Source organism: Anabrus simplex, chromosome 2 (assembly GCF_040414725.1).
Source record: "Anabrus simplex isolate iqAnaSimp1 chromosome 2, ASM4041472v1, whole genome shotgun sequence".
Taxonomy (NCBI): Eukaryota; Metazoa; Arthropoda; class Insecta; order Orthoptera; family Tettigoniidae; genus Anabrus; species Anabrus simplex.
In genome coordinates this window covers 153,457,844-153,472,573 of record NC_090266.1, presented here as the reverse complement: position 1 = coordinate 153,472,573, position 14,730 = coordinate 153,457,844, and the positions used below count along the sequence as shown (strand labels likewise).

General features: G+C 37.0%; 1 protein-coding gene across 1 annotated transcript in view; it reads left to right on the top strand.

Moving 5' to 3' along the window:
• The window catches only part of LOC136863945 (zinc finger protein on ecdysone puffs), a 259,166-nt gene that overhangs the window by 60,489 nt on the left and 183,947 nt on the right, over positions 1-14,730 (top strand). The window contains exons 2-3 of the mRNA XM_067140395.2: positions 2,549-2,779; positions 6,539-6,646. Of these exons, the coding sequence (XP_066996496.2) occupies positions 2,549-2,779; positions 6,539-6,646 (339 nt within the window). The remainder of the gene's footprint in view (positions 1-2,548; positions 2,780-6,538; positions 6,647-14,730) is intronic.

The following is a 14,730-nucleotide window of genomic DNA, read 5'->3' as shown; positions in this document are numbered from 1 at the left end:
TACTGCTTTTGTCCAATCTGAAGATGAAGGTACCTTACTAATAATCCATGCTAATCTTACTACTTTGTGTAGCCATTTCATCCCTGCCTTCCCAATATACTTCACGATTTCAGGTTTAATTTCATCTATTCCTGCTGCTTTATGACAATAGAGTTTATTTACCATCCTTTCCACTTCCTCAAGCGTAATTTCACCAATATAATTTTCCTGCTCCCCATGAGCTTGGCTGTTCACAACACCACCAGGATGATTTCCTTTTACATTGAGAAGATGTTCAAAATAATCCCTCCACCTCTCCAGTGATTCCCTGGAATCTGTTATGAGCACCTGAATTACTCCATACACTGTTCATTTCCTTTTTCTCTCCCTTCCTAAGATTCTTTATTACTGTCCAGAAAGGATTCCCTGCTGCTTGACCTAGCCTTTCCAGGCTATTACCAAAATCTTCCCACAACTTCTTTTGGGATTCAACTGCTATTTTTTTCGTTCTGTTTCTTTCATCTACGCAGAAATCCCTGCCTCGGCCCTTGTTTGGAGCCATTTCTGATAAGCCTTCTTTTTACGTTTACAAGCTGCTCTCACTTCATCATTCCACCAAGATGTTCGCCTTTTCCCATCTTTATACAGTTGTTCCCTTGCTGTTTCTACTATAGCACCCCTGTATGCCACCCATTCACTTTCTATATCCTGAACCTGCTTACTGTCTACTGTTCGAAACTTGGTCACTAATCATATCCATGTACCTCTGTCTAATTTCCTCGTCCTGGCGATTTTCTACACTTATTCGTTTGCAGACAGATTTCACTTTCTCTACCTTAGGCCTAGAGATACTTAGTTCACTACAGATCAGATAGTGGTCTGTATCATCGAAAAATTCCCGGAAAACTCGTACATTCCCAACAGATTTCCTGAATTCGAAGTCTGTTACGATATAGTCTATTATGGATCTGGTACCCCTAGCCTCCCATGTATAGCGGTGAATAGCCTTATGCTTGAAGAATATATTCGTAACTGCTAAACCCATACTAGCACAGAAATCCAGCAAATGCTTCCCTTTCCTGTTAGCTTCCATATCTTCCCCACATTTACCAATCACCCTTTCATATCCTTCAGTTCTAGTCCCAACTCTTGCATTGAAAATGCCCATTAGCACTATTCTATTCTTGCTGTTGAGCCTGACCACAATGTCACTCAATGCATCATAAAACTTGTCAACTTCATCCTTATCTGCACCCTCACATGGTGAATACACAATCAATTCTAGTCCTAATTACTCCAACTGACAAATCTGCCTACATCATTCGCTCATTTACGTGCCTAACAGAAACTGTGTTGTGAGCAATGGTATTTCTGATAAACAGCCCTACCACAGACTCTGCTCTTCCCTTTCTAACACCCGTCAAGTACACTTTATAATCTCCTATCTCTTCCTCGTTACCTCCCCTTACCCGAATATCACTTACTCCTAGCACATCCAAATGCATCCTCTTTGCTGACTCAGCCAGTTCTACTTTCTTTCTTCCATATGCCCCATTAATATTGATAGCTTCCCATATAATTCCAGTTCGTTCTCCAAGTTGTTTTCAAGGAGTCCCTCGCCTGTCAAATGGGAGTGGGACTCCATTACTCCCATAGGTCTGAGGTTTGCTTAAAATATTCTGAGCTTGGTAAATTCATGAAACAGGATGCTACCCTACTTGCACATAGTCCAATTGAGGATCTCTCCTCTAACGGGTTATGGACCACCGGTGAATTGTATAGTCCTAGCCGCCTGAGCACAAGGATGGCCATGACTCAGAATATGTCCGAAATGCCCACTCCCATTCCATAGCAACTGGTATCCCGATTCTCAGGGACCCCTTACTAGGCCACTCAGCCGTTGCCCATGGTTCAGGAACTAGGACGTGACTATGAATCTGTTTAATTTTTATTTGGCTGAAGATGGCCACTAAGTGGCTGAAGCTAGTCCCAAGACTGATGTAATATCATTCATGTGATATATTGTATTGAAAAGCTCAACCCTCTTGTCAGTTTATTTATTCTTGGTTCTGGAATATACAGAAGTTTTTAAGGAAGAAGCTATTACTTCATTTTGTGAGTTTTTAATTATTTTTTAGGTTAGATACATTAGGTGGTTGTCATCACTAAGTTCGACTAAACACGATACCTTCAAAAGTTCAAAAAAGATTTCTCCCTAACAAAGTCTGCTTGTCACACTCCTGTTTGCATTTTGAGGACTAATTCAGTATATTGTTTCAAATAGTAGAGTGGTAATTCCTTTACCCTTTTGCAGTAGCTCGTTTCTTCCTCTGAAAGCTCCGGAAGCTGTAGTTTATGATTATGTAAATCTCTACCAATAACACAGCTGCAAATAAATGAACAAGATCGTGGCATATTCTTGGCTTTATACCCTTTGTATGACTTTCCGAGAGTGATTTGGTTGCATACTTGCAAATATCAATGTGATGTATTTTGATTACTGTTCTAACTAACCTGCGTGTTACATTTTTACTTGTGCAAATAGAGACAGATATACTTTATTTTCCAGATGTCACAGCGTCGGGGTCCCCGTCGAGACATACAAGCTTCTCAGAGAATAATGCAACAAGGCAGACGAGGTCTTCTTGATCCATGGGAAGGCGGACCAGTTCCTGGTAATCAGCAGTCAAATCTTGCTGCTCAGACTGCTCTTCTGGCCCAGTTAGTTAATCCTGGTACTCAGGCAGCTCTTACTGATAGTTTGCTAAACACCCTTTTGGGCAGACCCGAGGTAAATCAGGTATGATACCCATCTGTGGATTATTTTCCTCTAATTTTAAGTGAAAGGATTTAGCTCTAAGATTATGATGCATTAGCTTAGTCACTAAATCTTAATTGCTCCTAAATTTTGTATATGAACATCTTCAACCTTCAGGTAATTTGTCATTGGAATACATGCACTTTGTTCTCTGGGTGATAGAGTAGTTAGGTTTTTCATACTGCCCTGTCATGCGCTCATGTCTTCCTATGAATATAACTGTAGCAGTCTACTTTTACTCATATCATGCTTTCATATTCATAATTCTTCTGATTCTTTAGTTCTCGGTTTTTATTCTGGCCTGGGTAATTGACTTCCGAATGTCGGGAAAAGTCCTGACACATTATTGTTGATGATGATGATTATTATTATTATTATTATTATTATTATTATTATTATTATTAATAATTAATTTTCTTTTCATGATCCATTTCCCTCGTCCATCTCCTGCCAGGTTGGTATGTTTATTGCACATTTCCACATTCCTCTGTCTGACCATCCCAACTTGGCAGGTTCAATCCTGGCTCAGTCCGGTGGTATTTGAAGGTACTCAAATATGTCAGCCTCATGCCGGTAGATTTACTGGCATGTAAAAGAACTTCTGCGGGACTAAATTTTGACACCTCAGCATCACATGTAATAAATATCATTTTTGGTCCGTATTGATGATATTTGATTGAAATAATAACATTAAGTTGTTTATTAGACCACCTAATCAATGCAAAATCGTCTTGGATGATTTACATAAATTTGTTAGCTAATAGTGGTACATGTTTCGCCTTCCCTGAAGGCATCATCAGCCATAGTCTTAACCTTAAATTAAAAATAACCGTCTAAATAACATGTAGTAATGAAATGAATTTTAAAATCTTGAAGAGATTTGAAGTAAAATAACATTAAAAATAACAATGATGGTTTGATAATACAATGTGAAGAGATATAATAGTGGAAGTATTAACAACATTAACATTAGAAGGCTGCTAAAATAAGTACAATGGATAAAACAACAGATTGTTATACAACAAGTAGTAAGATTGCATAAAAGTAAAGTTGATAGTCTGGCGGTTATAATTAGACGATGGCGAAAAATCGTATATAATGAAAGTAAAGAAGAGAGAATAAAAGTCAAAGTTAGTCGAGAGATCCGAAGTTAATCATGATCTTGAAGATAAAAGACGAAAGTCAGATGCATATGGTGACGTTGTAGAACACGTTGAGGATATGAAGATGGTGAATAGAAGTTGAAGAACAGTTTCAAATAGGATCACTATGGACCATCTCAAAATTTGAAGTGATGTTCAAATGTTGTAAATTGTGAGTTTGTAGATATTCTAGTTGAAAAAGCATATAAAAGTGGAATCATTTGACGGTGACAAAGATAGCTTTTAACATTATGAGTTAGAAGTATTTGCATAATGTTACAAGCTATCTTTGTCACCGTCAAATGATTCCACTTTTATATGCTTTTTCAACTAGAATATCTACAAACTCACAATTTACAACATTTGAACATCACTTCAAATTTTGAGATGGTCCATAGTGATCCTATTTGAAACTGTTCTTCAACTTCTATTCACCATCTTCATATCCTCAACGTGTTCTACAACGTCACCATATGCATCTGACTTTCGTCTTTTATCTTCAAGATCATGATTAACTTCGGATCTCTCGACTAACTTTGACTTTTATTCTCTCTTCTTTACTTTGATTATATACGATTTTTCGCCATCATCTAATTATAACCGCCAGACTATCAACTTTACTTTTATGCAATCTTACTACTTGTTGTATAACAATCTGTTGTTTTATCCATTGTACTTATTTTAGCAGCCTTCTAATGTTAATGTTAATACTTCCACTATTATATCTCTTCACATTGTATTATCAAACCATCATTGTTATTTTTAATGTTATTTTACTTCAAATCTCTTCAAGATTTTAAAATTCATTTCATTACTACATGTTATTTAGACGCTTATTTCTAATTTAAGGTTAAGACTATGGCTGATGATGCCTTCAGGGAAGGCGAAACATGTACCACTATTAGCTAACAAATTTATGTAAATCATCCAAGACGATTTTGTATTGATTAGGTGGTCTAATAAATAACTTAATGTTATTATTTCAACCTCGGCATCTCCGAAAAGCGTAAAAGTAGTTTGTGGGACGTAAAGCAAATAACATTATTTTATTCTATCTGACCACCGTTGTTCCTAGACTGTGATTCAATCCAGGTTTCTTCTAATTATGCTATTTTCAGTAGTTTTCATCCAACTTAGTCTGATTCTCCCTTTTCCCCTCCTTCCCTCTCTTTGTCCCCATCATTGACTTTGGCATCCTTCCCTCTTCCATCCTCTTAACATGTCCAAATCATCTACGTTTGTCCTTTTCCATTGTTGAAAATCTTTCCACTCCAAATTCCTTCCTGACATAATCATTCCTTACTCTGTTCTTTCTTGCCTTTCATATCATACTTCCATGAAAATTTAATTTCACAAGCCAGGATTTTATTCTCCTGTCTTTTTATCAGTGTTTATGTCTCCACTGCATATTTCAGTATAGGATGGTAGTACATATTGTGGATCACTTTACGACTTCATTGGTATTACCTTCCTCTAAGCCATGTTTCTCACACACCGATGGAATGCATTTTGCTTTTGATGATTTCCATGTCCAGCCCATACTTCAAGCTCTCCACAATTTCAAGGTTTTATCCCTTTATTTTTATAATTTTGTGCCTTTATTTTTATAATTTCTGCCCCTTCCCTTTCTACTCTAGTCAGCACCTTTGTCCCTTTTCCACGCTGATGTTCATTCTGTAATTTTCAATAATCTCACTTAATTTGTCGTTGTCCTTGTAGTTCCTCTCTGCTTCCCACACCACAATATCTTTACAAACATCATTACTTTCAGCCGCTAGTCTCCATATTTTACCTTTGTCTCTTTCACAATTTTGTCCAGAGGGTTAAAAGAAACTTTTCACATAAATATCTCTACATTTTAGTTGTTTTATAATATTTGTATGAACTGATGATGATCGAAAGGATCGAAACAAGTCTATGCTTTAAACTATTCCTGTGTTAACAGCATTGTGTGTTGAATGAGGTGGATAAAAAACCTACATTTTAATTGTAACTTGTCAGTACGCACCACAGCTATGTTTTTTATCATATGTAATGTCTATACTTTTTTGTCACGACATTAGGGCTGGATTATTTTTAGAGAAAGAGATCTCTCGAGGAGCATGTTACTGTAAAGTCATAAGTGTGTTGGTTTCCACTGTGATTCAGCAAATGGAATGTGTCATAAACCACGAGAATACTTTTTCTTTTTTTGATTGTTTCCTGTAGGCTATAATTAATATTGACAATGATAGTTTCATTGATATTTGAGAATACATTTTTAACCCATCCTCTAAAACTTCTGCTGCACCTTTCATTTCTCAAACTATTTTTGGTTTTATTTTAAATTGCCTTCCCTTCCCAGAGTTTTGTAAAATTATATTATACAAGTTCAAGTGCAGCTGAACCTATTTTGTACTTCTGTTTGATTAATCCTAGTAAAACTTCAGTATCGGACACCATTTCAGTTTTCAGGCAAGAGGACAGTTTTATGTACTGTTTGTGATGCTGCTTTGTTTGAATCTTGATATTGAGTGATGTACTCTTAATTAACTTCTTTCAGCAGGGTAATGTATACAATTATGAGCTATTAGTAACCTTTTACTTCTTAATTCCCTAGTTGCAGTCGATTTTGGCATTAAATGCCTCACAACGAGTGGGTCAACAACTTGGTGGTGACCTCCAACCTTCATTTGGTGGTATGAACCGTAACAGGTTGTACGATGAGGTAAGATTTTTAAGTATGAATGCTTCTGTAAGAGGAGAAAGACCTATTGTAGTGTAAATTTGTTACCCTAAGATGTCAGTTAAATAACTTGTAAAGCTATTTTTCAATAATCGTCTATTCTCAGGAAAAGTCAGCACACACACAAAAAACCCTATCATGGAAAGTGTTAAGAATGGTAAGCTTGCACAAAAACAGCTTCAACAAGCGTTGAGTTTAAATATCAGTTCACTGAAGGCCGTAATGGAATTTAATGGTGTATCATTACGTGTGACGTCAGGCTGGGAGACGATGCTGTCGCTGTTTACATCACGTGCTCTGGAGACATTAACTGCAATTTTATAATATCCAGCCTATGTGTGTTCAGTCTGATTACTTGAAACAGTTTACCATATGTCTTTAAAACAATAACACTGCATATCCAGATAAAACATAACTCAGGGAGCATGCTCAAAGTACAATGGGTTTTGACCGGCTTACTTGCACATCTTTCTTATAAAAGGAGAGTGTAATTTTCTTCTACCCTAGATTTATTTTTCTAAACCACAAATAAGACTTCAAATTTGTAGTCAGCTTGATGAGCTTCTAAGAAATGTGTGAGCTGTGTTCCTGCATCAGTGTGTTTGTATGTGCCTCGTCTCTGATTCTTCGTCCACCTGTCATGAATGTAAACCAGCTGCTTAAGCATTACCCCATGTATCGCGGTGTCATGAATGCCAGCAGGGAGGTTGAATGCATTGTCTGCTGTTGCCATGCCACTGGCTGAACTGGCGGTGCGTCACGAATTTGTGATCGTCGCTACGTACTAATAAGTCATTAACACACGAAGGTAGTCAATACTGTTAAGTTTAACACAGTAATGCATTCTGTATGAAATGAATAATGTTGCATGTATTGTTGAACTTAACTCACAAAATATTTTCAGTGGTTACACTCAAAAGGTTTTATTTCTGAACTTACAAAACACAAAGGAATATTGAACTCTTTAGTCGGCTATTATTTAGTTTATATTCCATTTGCAGACTTGCCAAGTCTCCCGATTTAAGCGGGAGACTCCCAATTTTTTCGTCGTTCTTCCCGATCGCCGGAACCAATCTCCCGATTTTCAGAGCACTATCAGTAATTTTCATATTATTTTAAACTCCCAACGCGTTTCCTCGTTCTATCAATATCTGAGTGTGGCTGGTTGATAACAGTTCTAATAATGAAACCAGATGGCAGTACGCTGCATGGTGGCCAGTCATGTGCTCCTCTTTGGTCTATAAAGCAGTCAAATACTCATTCTCTTTGGTCAAATACCCAAATAGCTTAGATGTAGATGTAGCACGCCATAGATGTCTACCCGGGCCAGGACCTGCATAAGTGCTCATGTTGTATGTCTTAATATTTTGTCCAAAATGTCAAAAAAGAAATATGATTTTTCAAATGCCATGAAAAACACTTTCATAAATGTAACCCCACAAGGTGCATTTACATTACACACATAATGCACTTGGATAAAACAGTGGCAAACATAACCTCATGCAGCGAAAGGAAGAAAAATACGATTCAAAGACGAGGAAAAATTATGCTGGCTCCCCTGTGCAAGTGGTTTATCTTTTGGATTACTTTACTGTTTGCATTTTTACATGCCTTGTACTTGCATGGGTAGTGCCCGACACCCTTGAAGCATTGTGGCTTTTCAAACTTTCCTATGACGGGGGAAAGAAGTCTCTCAATTCTGTGTGCACTGCATAGCAACACAGTACTTTTCCCGGCTGGCAATTCTCTCCTTTAAAACCATAAGTCTGTTTGGCCTCAGCATTTTAAAAAATAAAACAAATAAACAATGCAGTTTCATCGGCATTGACAATATTGTTTGGCGCATATGAATTGATTATAGGCCATAAGCCATGCTTTATCGCCAACTGTCGGCATCGTCAGTGTTCGCGGATTCTACCTCTCCGCACACTGCCTACTACGTGATATTGTGGCATTCCTTAAAACGCCGAATACAAAATAATTATGATTCCGCACACTGTAGACATGCCGAAATGGGTGAAAGCGTGCAAAGTTACCCCTGCACGTTCCGGAAGATGCATTCTTTCGTGACGTGGAGATATCGTGAATTTAAATTACTCTGTAAAATACTATTTTTTTCAAAATGTAGAGGCAGTTTTAAATTAAAAGTCTGAATTTCGGTAACAGGACCAACATTGTTCTTCGAATTACGAATTATCCGTATTTCGAATTAAACGATTTAAATAACATGCAGAACCTACCTCATGTTTCTGGAACGAGAGCTGCTTTGAATGAGGTGAGATTTTGAATTAACTGATTTTGAATTTTCAAGGTTCTACTGTATCTAGGAAGGTGTGCAAAGAGGAAAAGAAAGTTCAGAGAATTTCAGACTTCACACAACACAGAGATCAGGAAAATTCTGAAGCATATGCCTACTCGATGGTTATCACTAAGTAGGTGTTCAGATAGGATTTTGCTGCAGTGGGACCCTTTGGTTACTTTATTCAGGAGCAAAATTGTGAGTGAGGATTCTCAGATGGGAACTCTGAAGACTTACAAAATTCCTAAGCACAGTCTAATTGCAGATCTGTCTTGTTTGTCTGAAAAGGTGAAACATTGTCATAACATTTCACCACACTCCTCAGTTAAAAGGAAAACCCATCCATCAGTTTCACTATTAAATAAAATGAAACTATTGATGACACTAAGAGCCATGCATTGTCACGTGAAGAACGGCTGTTTATGTTCCTTTCATCAAATTTACATAAATCTTTCTGCCTTTTTCTCTCAAGTGTTAATGGATATCTTTCAGAAATCAAACGTATCTCTTCAGTCAAGTATGCTGCACATCGCTTATTGAGGTCAGTTTTGGAGGGACTATTGAAGAATGTGATGGCAAGGTTTGTGAAACCACACGTTATTAAAAGCTTCTCATCTCTCCTTGATGTAGAGTTATACACCAGCAAGTCAAAAGGATGATTGTGATCTGATGATAGGGAACTCTGGGTTAGTTTTAGTGAACACTTTGAAGTCTGAGGAAAAGTGCATATTCTTTAAGTCTGTCTGGAACATTTAGATAAAGAAACTGATATTCTGCACTCCCAGTTCTGTAACTTTCAGTTCGAAGTAACAGACCTGACAAAAGAATTGACATTCAGTGGGCATTGGTAGGTCAGATGAAATTGGCTGATGGTGTGTTTAAATATGATAGACTCTCTAAGGAGATGCTTGCTATTTTATCAATTCCCTATAGCAATGCAGAATGTGAAAGGATGTTTAGCAGAGTCACAAAGACAAAAACACTGTTCAGATCCTTGCTGTCTGAACAAACTTTGGAGAAACTTTTAACCTTAAAGTCGGTTCAGCAAGGCAAGTGCTCTGAGCAAATATTTAGTTCAGAGTTGCTGAAGAGGGCTAAGTCAGCTACGGGTGTGTTGAACAACAATTAGCCGTAATGTGTTCTGCACGTTGAAGGATGAGAAGTCAGGTGTTCCGACAGTTCAGGTATGTCCACTATTTAGTATTCACATATAAATAATGAAAAATATATGTACAGTAAAACCTCATTAATTCAAAGTCGTTGGAACGCAAAAATCGGACTTTCAATTATGTGATTTTGAATTAACCAACACGTCTTAATTCAGAAATGCCAACACTTGCCGCATCAAAATATATTCTAAGACCTTTACTGCTTGCAGTTAACCTTGATTCACAGTTTAAACCCTTGAAATGCCATGGAAAAATTGATTTCCAAGATGTATCCAACAAGGTGCATTTACAGTATTCAAATTCACAATACAGTATTCACTTGGATAACTCTCTGACAAAGATAACTTCGCGGAACGAAAGAAAGAAGACAAGCATGATTCAAAGATGAGTAGAAATCTATGCTGACTCCCCTGAGCAAGTCCTTTGAAAAGCATGATTCAAAGATGAGGAGAAATCTATGCTGGTTCCCTTGAGCAAGTTCTTTATTCATTGGATTACTGAACTGAATGCATTTTAGGTCCTGTACTTGCATGGAAAGTACCCAATGCACTTAAAACATCGTAATTTATTGAACTTCCCTATGACGAGGGGAAGAAGCCTCTCTCTTCCTTGTGCATTGCAATACAGTGCAATGATCCCTTCGTACGATTTCCCGGCTGGCACTTTCCTCCTATATAACCATAAGTTCGTTTGGGCTCGGCATTAAAAGAAACAATGCAGTTTCATCGGCATTGACAATATTATTCGGTGCGTAGGAATTGATTATATGAGCCACGCTTTTTTGCCACCTGTCGGCATCGCGGGTGTTTGCGGATTCTGCTTCTCCGCACACTACCTGCTACGGATACTATGGTGTTCCTTAAAACTCTGAATACAAAAGAATTACGATTTTACTCGAACTTAGCAAATATTGAAGCACACTGTAGACACATCGGACTGAAAGTACTGAAATCTACCCCAGCACGTTCCGGATGACTCGTTCTATCATGATGCGGATAAATTTAAAATTTAAATTACTCTGAAAAAAAAAACCAATTAATATAAAGTCAGTTTTAAATTAAAGGTCTGAATTTCGGTAATGGGACCAACATTGTTCTTCGAATTTCGAATTATATGTATTTCGAATTAAACAATTTTTATAACATGCAAAACCATACCGCATGTTTCCAGGAACGATAGCTTTTTCGAATTAGGCGGGATTTTGAATTATCAAGGTTCGGCTATGTAGGCCAAATAGAGTTGTTAATGTATTGAATTATAAAGGATTAGTACATGTTCTGCTATTGGTGATACGTTGTAATAAGTCGCGTTTTGCTGCCAAATTTCTCCTGATTTTTTACTTTTTCAAGTTTGCATATCTGCATTTGTAATTTACTAACTCTGTATCACTTCCAGAGGGCGTAGAAGGCTTACATTTTAAAAACTTTGGTGAAAAAGTACACAATTGTTAAGTACCATTATTGTTCAATATAAAAACACTGTATATGGATGTTTATTTGGTATCATTAGAAGAGTGGCTCGTACGACTTTAATCTATGTCAGTGTAACTCTCTGAATCATTCCTGTTACTGCCAGTCCATATACCATCATCTTCACTGCAGTCAAGTGCATTGGAATTCCCAGTTTTTGTGAAGCTGTAAGAGATGATAGCTTTGGATATGTTACCCCACACCTGAATGATCCATTGACAGCCAGCCAGTCAGAATACTTTTGCTGCATATGGTCTTTAAATGCCTTATTCACCAACATGTCCAAAGGTTCCAAGATCATTGTTAGATCACAGAGAATCGCAGCAAGATTGGTTCTATTAGCTCAGAGCTCTTCCTTCCCGGCATCAACAATGTTGGCAGTAAAGCTGTCCAGTACATATAGTAAAGCTATCCAAAACATGTAAGGCATGTTGGGGAACACAACGCCAAGTCTTTGCTGTCAAGTGAAATGTATCCAGTTGCAAGTGATTTTTACATCCTTCCAGCGCTTTACCCTATCCTGTATACGCATACCAGATGGAAATGTGAAGTTCTTCGGTGATGTCTACGTTTAAATATAACGCAGGTAGTTTACGCCCATTGGCAGCAATGGCCAGCCAGCATCATCGTTCAGTGTCACTTTTTGTTGCCACAACTTCTGGTTAGAGAACTCATCGTTCAGTGTCACTTTTTGTTGCCACAACTTCTGGTTAGAGAACTTGCCGCTCCCTTAGCAGAAACTGTAGGTGTTCCTTGGCATGTCAATATACACAGGGGTTTGGTTAGCATTGCCGATCTGAGAGAGGAGGTACTGCTTTTACTTGGTTACGTGCTTACAAAACTCTGGACCATTATCGGTGGAATTATTATATATAACAAACTCCAACTTGTACGGGAAGTTCCATCTTTTCACCACAATTTTCTTACATTAAAATAACATTAATTTATTTAAAAACTTTTTTTTTAATGTTGGTACATATTTAGTTTTCCATAGGAATCTTGAATGATAGTTCAAATATACACAAAAACATAACATAGGTAAAACAATATTAAAATCAACTTGTCCTTGACTAAATAAAAGGTTTAATTCGGAGTCAATGGTTTTCTCTTTGTTTTTACTCTTCGGCACTTCTTGATGTAAAAGATGCGTAAAAGCCACTTAAAAACTCTCTTAAAATTTCTTTATAAATAATTAAAACAGTAGTGTGTAGCTATGCAAGTTCTTGTAACTCTCAGCCTGATCAATGCTGCATTCCTAGTCACAGAGTTGTGCGCAGTAGGGTGCCCGGCGTGAGTTAGCCGTGAGGAGTGTCAGGTGATTTGGACGCAACAACACCACAGAGTTGCTATCTGTCTTGAACACAATTCGTCTGGCAAAAAAATTCCCCTTTCAGTCACATCAATTATTATCATATTCATCATTATTATTATTAATATTTACAAGAATCAAAATAAATATGAAGGAGGTATTAGCAATAAGATCATAACGAATGAGACACCAACACTCTTTGTAAAGTTGTTTACATGATATTCAGAATGTTTAAAAGATAACAGTAGCACAATTATCAATAATCAATATTTACAGGATACAAAGAATCTATAAAGGAGGCATTAACCATAAGTACATAACCAGTGAGACATTAATGCACTTTTTAAAGCTGTTTACAAGATATTAAGGTTTACAGGTTAATACTAGTATCATTACCAGCACTTCATGAATTCTTCAGTACTATAGAAGCAGTTACTCATCAGGAAATTTTTTAGTGCTGTGGTGAATGAGCTAAAGGTTCTAATATCCTTAATGTTATTTGGAAGCATTATATACAGTGTGATTCCAACCAAGTGTACATGTCTCAAGGCAACTGTTTTACTCTTGTACTCGATAAATATATTATTTCTTGTTCGCATCTTGTAATTGTGTTGGTCTCAGTTCTTTCTGAAGCGATCAATATTTTGTTTCATGCGTAGAATTCATTGCATGATGTATACAATGGTAATGAGAGTATCCTTAGTCTCCGAAATAATGGTCTGCAGTGGTGTAACCTGTTATGTCTCATTATAATTCTGATGGCTCCTTTCTGTATTTGAAAAGTAAGATTTGATTTGTAGCAACCCCAGAGACCAATAGCATAAGAAATGATTGAATGGAAATAACCAAAATATGCTATTCTAACATATTCACTAATATTAGACAGTCTCCTTAAGGCAAAGCAGACAGAACTCGGAGATTTCCCACTATTTTTAATGTGTGACAATCCTGTCTTAATTTTTCATTTAGATTGACACCTAAAAAAATTTGTGGTCAGTGTTACTTCAATTGCATTTGCATTTAATGTAAGGCATTGAATTCTATGGATTGGATCTGTTTAAGAGTCACTTATTTTTTTCTGAACCATGAATCTAATCTAGACAGGACTGCATTTGCTGTAAACGTAATTTCAGGATTATTAACAATTATGTTTGTATCATCAGCATACAGAACTGCCGTTTCTACTTGAATATTGTGAGAAAGATCATTCACATAGATTAAGAAAAGAATAGATCCTAAAGTAGCGTACTTCCTTGCATATTAGACCCCCTTTCCCCCGCGTTTATAGCCGCAAAAAGTATTTGGGGGCGGGGCAATATGCGATAGCCTCCCATTTCGTGAATTGACTGCTGGATATAAAGAACCATAAATTGTGCACGTCTGTATTCTACACTATTCTTTAACAAATTCATGATTGTATTCTGAGTCTTACTGGCTACCTTCATTGGAAGGCAATATTTCTTAATTTTAAGAGAGAAAGATAACCATAAAGGGTGAACACATGCCCTTTAGGCCTACATATACTTGAAATATCATTTTTTTTTTTTTACTCTTCAATCACATCCTTTTTTTCATCTCATTCACACTCCTCTGATGAGGTTGACGTCAGGAAGGGCATCCGGTCATAAAAACTGGCTACAAAAATTCATCTCACTTCGCACTCGACCCTGTAGAGAGAGCTTTGGGCATATACAGTAGTTTTATTTATCGTATTATGCAATATTAATACAAAAGAACAAAAAGTAACTTAATGGCTAGTCATTTTTGTCTCTGCTAGTTGAGCAGCAGGCGTATCACTGCTTTCTTTTGAATTATATTCG